This window comes from Salvelinus fontinalis, unplaced genomic scaffold, assembly GCF_029448725.1.
Source record: "Salvelinus fontinalis isolate EN_2023a unplaced genomic scaffold, ASM2944872v1 scaffold_0010, whole genome shotgun sequence".
Lineage (NCBI taxonomy): Eukaryota > Metazoa > Chordata > Actinopteri > Salmoniformes > Salmonidae > Salvelinus > Salvelinus fontinalis.
In genome coordinates this window covers 1,231,751-1,241,750 of record NW_026600219.1, presented here as the reverse complement: position 1 = coordinate 1,241,750, position 10,000 = coordinate 1,231,751, and the positions used below count along the sequence as shown (strand labels likewise).

General features: G+C 53.0%; 1 protein-coding gene across 1 annotated transcript in view; it reads right to left on the bottom strand.

The window, feature by feature from the left end:
- LOC129842068 (multiple PDZ domain protein-like) overlaps window positions 1–10,000 on the bottom strand; it is a 103,647-nt gene that overhangs the window by 88,166 nt on the left and 5,481 nt on the right. Inside the window, exons 3-6 of the mRNA XM_055910459.1 lie at window positions 9,671–9,949; window positions 7,632–7,700; window positions 7,245–7,367; window positions 6,713–6,943 (exon numbers count right to left, since the gene is read on the bottom strand). Of these exons, the coding sequence (XP_055766434.1) occupies window positions 6,713–6,943; window positions 7,245–7,367; window positions 7,632–7,700; window positions 9,671–9,949 (702 nt within the window). The remainder of the gene's footprint in view (window positions 1–6,712; window positions 6,944–7,244; window positions 7,368–7,631; window positions 7,701–9,670; window positions 9,950–10,000) is intronic.

Genomic DNA, 10,000 nt, shown 5'->3' with positions numbered 1-10,000 from the left:
ATCTCTTCATTATGGAGAGCTGCTCTGGCTAGTCTAGTTACAGGACAGAATCCCTGGGGGCTTTCTAATCTCTTCATTATGGAGAGCTGCTCTGTCTAGTCTAGTTACAGGACAGAATCCCTGGGGCGTTCTAATCTCTTCATTATGGAGAGCTGCTCTGGCTAGTCTAGTTACAGGACAGGATCCCTGGGGTTTTCTAATCTCTTCAATATGGAGAGCTGCTCTGTCTAGTCTAGTTACAGGATAGGCTCCCTGGGGCGTTCTAATCTCTTCATTATGGAGAGCTGCTCTGGCTAGTCTAGTTACAGGACAGGATCCCTGGGGGCGTTCTAATCTCTTCATTATGGAGAGCTGCTCTGTCTAGTCTAGTTACAGGACAGGATCTCTGGGGGCGTTCTAATCTCTTCATTATGGAGAGCTGCTCTGTCTAGTCTAGTTACAGGACAGGATCCCTGGGGCGTTCTAATCTCTTCATTATGGAGAGCTGCTCTGTCTAGTCTAGTTACAGGATAGGATCCCTGGGCCTTCTCATCTCTTATTGGTTCGTGCCAGCCAGGCTATGGCTGCTCTGTCTAGTCTAGTTACAGGATAGGATCCCTGGGCATTCTCATCTCTTATTGGTTCGTGCCAGCCAGGCTATGGCTGCTCTGTCTAGTCTAGTTACAGGACAGGATCCCTGGGGCGTTCTAATCTCTTCATTATGGAGAGCTGCTCTGTCTAGTCTAGTTACAGGATAGGATCCCTGGGCCTTCTCATCTCTTATTGGGTTCGTGCCACGCCAGGCTATGGCTGCTCTGTCTAGTCTAGTTACAGGACAGGATCCCTGGGCATTCTCATCTCTTCATTGGTTCGCTGCCTGTCAGTCTATGGCTGCTCTGTCTAGTCTAGTTACAGGATAGGATCCCTGGGGCGTTCTCATCTCTTCATTGGTTCGTGCCAGCCAGGCTATGGCTGCTCTGTCTAGTCTAGTTACAGGATAGGATCCCTGGGCATTCTCATCTCTTATTGGTTCGTGCCAGCCAGGCTATGGCTGCTCTGTCTAGTCTAGTTACAGGATAGGATCCCTGGGCCTACTCATCTCTTATTGGTTCGTGCCAGCCAGGCTATGGCTGCTCTGTCTAGTCTAGTTACAGGTAACATGCTGTTACTACAGATGCTTGAGTCTATGGGCATTCCCCCCTGAGTTTTGCCTCTGTTCTCCAGTCAAGGTTACGTAATTTTATTGGGCAAGTAATAGTATTAAACTATTTTCATATTTTGTTCATGGCCTGTAGTTCTATATTTAGTCAATACATCTCTGCATCCTATATTCTTTATCACTTCCTCATCTGTAAAACAAATTCAACAATCTTTTTGCACCTTGACCTCTGGCTCCGTGCCAATTAAATAAGTAAACCCCAGAGCCGGATCCAGCTGCAGTGGAGTATAAACAGCAGCTCAGACAACTAACTAGGCTGCCAGCCGGGTTGTCTAATAAGCTGCCAGCCGGGTTGTCTAATAGACTGCCAGCCGGGTTGTCTAATAGACTGCCAGCCCGGTTGTCTAATAGACTGCCAGCCCGGTTGTCTAATAGACTGCCAGCCCGGTTGTCTAATAGACTGCCAGCCCGGTTGTCTAATAGGCTGCCAGCCGGGTTGTCTAACTAGACTGCCAGCCCGGTTGTCTAATAGACTGCCAGCCGGGTTGTCTAATAGACTGCCAGCCCGGTTGTCTAATAGACTGCCAGCCCGGTTGTCTAATAGACTGCCAGCCCGGTTGTCTAATAGACTGCCAGCCCGGTTGTCTAATAGGCTGCCAGCCGGGTTGTCTAACTAGACTGCCAGCCGGGTTGTCTAACTAGACTGCCAGCCGGGTTGTCTACTAGACTGCCAGCCGGGTTGTCTAAATAGACTGCCAGCCGGGTTGTCTAATAGACTGCCAGCCGGGTTGTCTAATAAGCTGCCAGCCGGGTTGTCAAATAGGCTGCCAGCCAGGTTGTCTAATAGACTGCCAGCCGGGTTGTCTGATAGACTGCCAGCCGGGTTGTCTAATAGACTGCCAGCCGGGTTGTCTAATAGACTGCCAGCCGGGTTGTTTCAATAGACTGCCAGCCGGGTTGTCTAAATAGACTGCCAGCCGGGTTGTCTAAATAGACTGCCAGCCGGGTTGTCTAAATAGACTGCCAGCCGGGTTGTCTCATAGACTGCCAGCCGGGTTGTCTAATAGACTGCCAGCCGGGTTGTCTAATAGACTGCCAGCCGGGTTGTCTAATAGACTGCCAGCCGGGTTGTCTAATAGACTGACAGCCGGGTTGTCTAATAGGCTAACAGCCGGGTTGTCTAATAGACTGCCAGCCGGGTTGTCTAATAGGCTGCCAGCCGGGTTGTCTAATAGGCTGCCAGCCGGGTTGTCTAATAGACTGCCAGCCGGGTTGTCTAATAGACTGCCAGCCGGGTTGTCTGAATAGACTGCCAGCCGGGTTGTCTAAATAGACTGCCAGCCGGGTTGTCTAATAGACTGCCAGCCGGGTTGTCTAATAGACTGCCAGCCGGGTTGTCTAATAGGCTGCCAGCCGGGTTTTCTAATAGACTGCCAGCCGGGTTGTCTAAATAGACTGCCAGCCGGGTTGTTTCAATAGACTGCCAGTCGGGTTGTCTAATAGACTGCCAGCCGGGTTGTCTAATAGACTGCCAGCCGGGTTGTCTAATAGACTGCCAGCCGGGTTGTCTAAATAGGCTGCCAGCCGGGTTGTCTAAATAGACTGCCAGCCGGGTTGTCTAAATAGGCTGCCAGCCGGGTTGTCTAAATAGACTGCCAGCCGGGTTGTCTAATAGGCTGCCAGCCGGGTTGTCTAAATAGACTGCCAACCGGGTTGTCTAATAGACTGCCAGCCGGGTTGTCTAATAGGCTGCCAGCCGGGTTGTCTAAATAGACTGCCAGCCGGGTTATTTCAATAGACTGCCAGCCGGGTTGTGTGAATAGACTGCCAGCCGGGTTGTCTAACTAGGCTGCCAGCCGAGTTGTCTAAAAAGGCTGCCAGCCGGGTTGTCTAAAAAGGCTGCCAGCAGGGTTGTCTAATAGGCTGCCAGCCGGGTTGTCTAATAGACTGCCAGCCGGGTTGTCTAATAGGCTGCCAGCCGGGTTGTCTAATAGGCTGCCAGCCGGGTTGTCTAATAGACTGCCAGCCGGGTTGTCTAATAGGCTGCCAGCCGGGTTGTCTAATAGGCTGCCAGCCGGGTTGTCTAATAGACTGCCAGCCGGGTTGTCTAATAGGCTGCCAGCCGGGTTGTCTAATAGACTGCCAGCCGGGTTGTCTAATAGGCTGCCAGCCGGGTTGTCTAATAGACTGCCAGCCGGGTTGTCTAATAGGCTGCCAGCCGGGTTGTCTAATAGACTGCCAGCCGGGTTGTCTAATAGACTGCCAGCCGGGTTGTCTAATAGACTGCCAGCCGGGTTGTCTAATAGACTGCCAGCCGGGTTGTCTAATAGACTGCCAGCCGGGTTGTCTAATAGACTGCCAGCCGGGTTGTCTAATAGACTGCCAGCCGGGTTGTCTAATAGACTGCCAGCCGGGTTGTCTAATAGACTGCCAGCCGGGTTGTCTAATAGACTGCCAGCCGGGTTGTCTAATAGACTGCCAGCCGGGTTGTCTAATAGACTGCCAGCCGGGTTGTCTAATAGACTGCCAGCCGGGTTGTCTAAATAGACTGCCAGCCGGGTTGTCTAATAGACTGCCAGCCGGGTTGTCTAATAGACTGCCAGCCGGGTTGTCTAATAGACTGCCAGCCGGGTTGTCTAATAGACTGCCAGCCGGGTTGTCTAATAGACTGCCAGCCGGGTTGTTTCAATAGACTGCCAGCCGGGTTGTCTAATAGACTGCCAGCCGGGTTGTCTAATAGACTGCCAGCCGGGTTGTCTAATAGGCTGCCAGCCGGGTTGTCTAATAGACTGCCAGCCGGGTTGTCTAATAGACTGCCAGCCGGGTTGTCTAATAGGCTGCCAGCCGGGTTGTCTAATAGGCTGCCAGCCGGGTTGTCTAAATAGACTGCCAGCCGGGTTGTCTAAATAGGCTGCCAGCCGGGTTGTCTAATAGACTGCCAGCCGGGTTGTCTAATAGGCTGCCAGCCGGGTTGTCTAAATAGACTGCCAGCCGGGTTGTCTAATAGACTGCCAGCCGGGTTGTCTAATAGGCTGCCAGCCGGGTTGTCTAAATAGACTGCCAGCCGGGTTGTTTCAATAGACTGCCAGCCGGGTTGTGTGAATAGACTGCCAGCCGGGTTGTTTCTAACTAGGCTGCCAGCCGAGTTGTCTAAAAAGGCTGCCAGCCGGGTTGTCTACAATAGGCTGCCAGCCGGGTTGTCTAAATAGACTGCCAGCCGGGTTGTCTAATAGACTGCCAGCCGGGTTGTCTCAATAGACTGCCAGCCGGGTTGTCTAAATAGACTGCCAGCCGGGTTGTCTAAATAGACTGCCAGCCGGGTTGTCTAATAGACTGCCAGCCGGGTTGTCTCAATAGACTGCCAGCCGGGTTGTCTAAATAGACTGCCAGCCGGGTTGTCTAAATAGGCTGCCAGCCGGGTTGTCTAATAGACTGCCAGCCGGGTTGTCTAATAGGCTGCCAGCCGGGTTGTCTAATAGACTGCCAGCCGGGTTGTCTAAATAGACTGCCAGCCGGGTTGTCTAATAGGCTGCCAGCCGGGTTGTCTAAATAGACTGCCAGCCGGGTTGTCTAATAGACTGCCAGCCGGGTTGTCTAATAGGCTGCCAGCCGGGTGGTCTAACTAGGCTGCCAGCCGGGTTGTCTAATAGACTGCCAGCCGGGTTGTCTAATAGACTGCCAGCCGGGTTGTCTAATAGACTGCCAGCCGGGTTGTCTAGATAGACTGCCAGCCGGGTTGTCTAATAGACTGCCAGCCGGGTTGTCTAATAGACTGCCAGCCGGGTTGTCTAACTAGACTGCCAGCCGGGTTGTCTAAATAGGCTGCCAGCCGGGTTGTCTAAATAGACTGCCAGCCGGGTTGTTTCAATAGACTGCCAGCCGGGTTGTCTACTAGACTGCCAGCCGGGTTGTCTAATAGACTGCCAGCCGGGTTGTCTAATAGACTGCCAGCCGGGTTGTCTAATAGACTGCCAGCCGGGTTGTCTAAATAGACAGCCAGCCTGGTTGTCTAAATAGACTGCCAGCCGGGTTGTCTAAATAGACTGCCAGCCGGGTTGTTTCAATAGACTGCCAGCCGGGTTGTCTAATAGGCTGCCAGCCGGGTTGTCTAGATAGACTGCCAGCCGGGTTGTTTCAATAGACTGCCAGCCGGGTTGTCTAACTAGGCTGCCAGCCGGGTTGTCTATCTTAACAACGAGCAGCTCTGGAAAGGGTGAACTACCCTCAACTGAATGCCACAGATAGATACATACACATGATTAAACCACTGACAGTACGCCTTCTGATCTCTCATAATCTCTCTCTTTCTGTCTCTCTTAACGACTTCCTGATGGGCAGACCACAGGCTGTAAGGATTGCCAACAACACCTCCTCCACACTGACTCTTAACACAGGGGCCCCCCAGGGGTGTGTCCTCGGCCCTCTGCTGTTCTCCCTCAGGCCCCACCCCAGGGGTGTGTCCTCGGCCCTCTGCTGTTCTCCCTCAGGCCCCACCCCAGGGGTGTGTCCTCGGCCCTCTGCTGTTCTCCCTCAGGCCCCACCCCAGGGGTGTGTCCTCGGCCCTCTGCTGTTCTCCCTCAGGCCCCACCCCAGGGGTGTGTCCTCGGCCCTCTGCTGTTCTCCCTCAGGCCCCCACCCCAGGGGTGTGTCCTCGGCCCTCTGCTGTTCTCCCTCAGGCCCCCACCCCAGGGGTGTGTCCTCGGCCCTCTGCTGTTCTCCCTCAGGCCCCCACCCCAGGGGTGTGTCCTCGGCCCTCTGCTGTTCTCCCTCAGGTCCCACCCCAGGGGTGTGTACTCAGCCCTCTGCTGTTCTCCCTCAGGCCCCACCCCAGGGGTGTGTCCTCAGCCCTCTGCTGTTCTCCCTCAGGCCCCACCCCAGGGGTGTGTCCTCAGCCCTCTGCTGTTCTCCCTCAGGCCCCACCCCAGGGGTGTGTCCTCGGCCCTCTGCTGTTCTCCCTCAGGCCCCCACCCCGGGGTGTGTCCTCGGCCCTCTGCTGTTCTTCCTCAGGCCCCCACCCCGGGGTGTGTCCTCGGCCCTCTGCTGTTCTCCCTCAGGCCCCACCCCAGGGGTGTGTCCTCGGCCCTCTGCTGTTCTCCCTCAGGCCCCACCCCAGGGGTGTGTCCTTGGCCCTCTGCTGTTCTCCCTCAGGCCCCACCCCAGGGGTGTGTCCTCGGCCCTCTGCTGTACTCCCTCAGGCCCCACCCCAGGGGTGTGTCCTCGGCCCTCTGCTGTTCTCCCTGTTCACGTACGACTGTGTGGTTCTGCACGACACCAACTCCATCATCAAGTTTGTTGACGACACCACGGTTGTAACTAACAAAGACGATTCAGCCTACATGGAGGAGGTAAGTGAGTTGGCATTGTGGTGCCATGACAACAACCTCTCCCTCAACGTCAAAGTCAAAACAAAGGAGTTGATTGTTGACTTTAGGAAGCAGAGGAGGAAACACGCCCCGATCCAAATCAACGGGACTGCAGTAGAGAGAGTCACGAGTTCTAAGTTCCTCTGCGTCCACATCACCGAGGACTTGTCATGGACTAACAACATCCCCCACCACTCCCCTCCACACATACCTGGTTGCCCATCCTGGCCACCCTCTGTTGTTGCTGGGCGAGGAGAGGTAGTGGGGGCGAGGAGAGGGAAAGGTCGTTGGTTCCCGTGGAGACGGAGACGTCCCTAGCAATGAGCAGTTTGACCCTTGACCCTGCGTTGCGGAGAACGTGTGCCACTTCCTCGTTGCCCATGCCCGCCAGGTCTGTGTCACCGATACGCAGGATGTGGTCCCCGCTGCGCAGGCGCTTGTCCTAGGAGGGGAGGTATATTACGTCACTTTTTAATCACTTTTACAGATTTTTGTGTTCTACTTTGACATGGTGACGTCGCAAGTCACATTTTTTAAAGGCTAACTCAGTAATTTAAAGACAAATCACAAGTGGATGGTTGTCGTATACAGCAGGGTTGAAGATGACACTGGCAAAGTCAAAACCTGTTTGATGCTACGGTGTGTTTCATGTCAATATTATCCAGCAGTGTGACTTTGTCACATATCACTTAGGTGATCAAACGAAGTTGATATCGTATTGACTGATTGATTGATTGACATACCAGTCCAGCAGGTCCACTTGGTAGGATGGTTTTGACCAGGACTCCAGAGGATCGACCCCCTACAATGCCGAAGCCCAGCCCCTTCCCATCGTTCTCCAGCTCTATCAACTCTATGTGACGCTTCTGAGAGGGAGAGAGAGAGAGAGAGAGAGAGAGAGAGAAAGAGAAAGGGGAGAGAGAGAGAGAGAGAGAGACAGAGAGACAGAGAGAGAGAGAGACAGAGAGAGAGAGACAGAGAGAGACAGACAGACAGACAGACATGGTCAACTACACACACACACACAGGTTTCATAATTTACTGTAAAACACGGGAACTCACCTCATTGTAAAGTATGTAAGACATGGGAACTCACCTCGTTGTGAAGTATGTAAGACATGGGAACTCACCTCGTTGGCGATATACGACAGGTTTCTTCCCATCGATAAGGTCCGGGAGATTCGTGGAGGTGTACATAACTGGGAAAAGAAGGACACTAATGTCAGCTGATTAGACCTGCTGGGACAACGGGAGAGGAGAACAGTAATGTCAGCTGATCCCGAATCAATTGTCCCTTTTTGGATCCTGATGAATCAGACGACATGAACCGAGATCAGCACGAGATCAGTACGAGATCAGCACTCGTACTGAGACACTTCATGAGTATGTATGGGGTTGGACAAAAAAAATGTGAGGTGAAAAGGTACCCCTTTGCCCGTATCCACAAAGCATCTCAGAGTATCATCGCTGATCTACGATCTGTCCATACAATCAAATCAAATCCAACTTTATTTGTCACATGCGTTGAATACAAGTGTGGAGGCTATATACAGGGGGCACCAGTACCAAGTCAGTGTGGAGGCTATATACAGGGGGCACCAGTACCAAGTCAGTGTGGAGGCTATATACAGGGGGCACCAGTACCAAGTCAGTGTGGAGGCTATATACAGGGGGTACCAGTACCGAGTCGGTGTGGAGGCTATATACACGGGGCACCGGTACCGAGTCAGTGTGGAGGCTATATACAGGGGGCACCAGTACCGAGTCAGTGTGGAGGCTATATACAGGGGGCACCAGTACCGAGTCAGTGTGGAGGCTATATACAGAGGGCACCAGTACCGAGTCAGTGTGGAGGCTATATACAGGGGGCACAAGTACAGAGTCAGTGTGGAGGCTATATACAGGGGGCACCAGTACAGAGTCAGTGTGGAGACTATATACAGGGGGTACCAGTACCGAGTCAGTGTGGAGGCTATATACAGGGGGCACCGGTACAGTCAATGTGGAGGCTATATACAGGGGGCACCGGTACCGAGTCAGTGTGGAGACTATATACAGGGGGTACCTGTACCGAGTCAGTGTGGAGGCTATATACAGGGGGCACCAGTACCGAGTCAGTGTGGAGGCTATATACAGGGGGGCACCGGTACCGAGTCAGTGTGGAGGCTATATACAGGGGGCACCGGTACCGAGTCAGTGTGGAGGCTATATACAGGGGGCACCGGTACAGTCAATGTGGAGGCTATATACAGGGGGCACCGGTACCGAGTCAGTGTGGAGGCTATATACAGGGGGCACCGGTACGAGTCAATGTGGAGGCTATATACAGGGGTACCGGTACAGAGTCAATGTGGAGGCTATATACAGGGGTACTGGTACAGAGTCAATGTGGAGGCTATATACAGGGGCACCGGTACCGAGTCAGTGTGGAGGCTATATACAGGGGGCACCGGTACCGAGTCAGTGTGGAGGCTATATACAGGGGGCACCAGTACAGAGTCAATGTGGAGGCTATATACAGGGGGCACCGGTACCGAGTCAGTGTGGAGGCTATATACAGGGGTACTGGTACAGAGTCAATGTGGAGGCTATATACAGGGGGCACCGGTACCGAGTCAGTGTGGAGGCTATATACAGGGGGCACCAGTACCGAGTCGGTGTGGAGGCTATATACAGGGGGCACCAGTACCGAGTCAGTGTGGAGGCTATATACAGGGGGCACCGGTACCGAGTCAGTGTGGAGGCTATATACAGGGGGCACCAGTACCGAGTCAGTGTGCGAGAGTACAGGTATCTTATTCATTATGAACTAAAAAGCTAAAAACTGATCCTAGACCAGCACTAGACCAGAATAGGATACGATATAACCCACACCCTTACCTGAGTCATACACTGTATATTATTCATTATGAACTAAAAGGCTAAAAACTGATCCTAGACCAGCACTAGACCAGAATAGGATACGATATAACCCACAACCTTACCTGAGTCATACACTGTATATTATTCATTATGAACTAAAAAGCTAAAAACTGATCCTAGACCAGCACTAGACCAGTAACAGGATACGATATAACCCAAACCCTTACCTGAGTCATACACTGTATCTTATTCATTATGAACTAAAAACTGATCCTAGACCAGTAATAGGACACGATATAACCTTTACCTGAGTCATACACTGTATCTTATTGGTCACGGCGCTGTTCTCTGTGTTGAGAGCACTGAGACTGCCTCCGTAGTTCTGCCGAGGTAGGAACGGTTTAGCAGGGGGGCTACCTCCTCCTCCTCCTCCTCCTCCTCCTCCTCCTCCTCCTCCACTACTACTGCTGCTGTTGTTCTGGGCCCAGGTATAGGAGTCGCTATGGGAGATGGTCCTCAGGCCCAGAGACATGGCCGTGGAGAGACCCGTGTTGAGGGAAACAGACTTAGGTACTGACTTCTTCTCCTGGGAGAGAGAGGAGAAGGAAGGAAGGGGGGGAGTTAAACATCTCTGTTT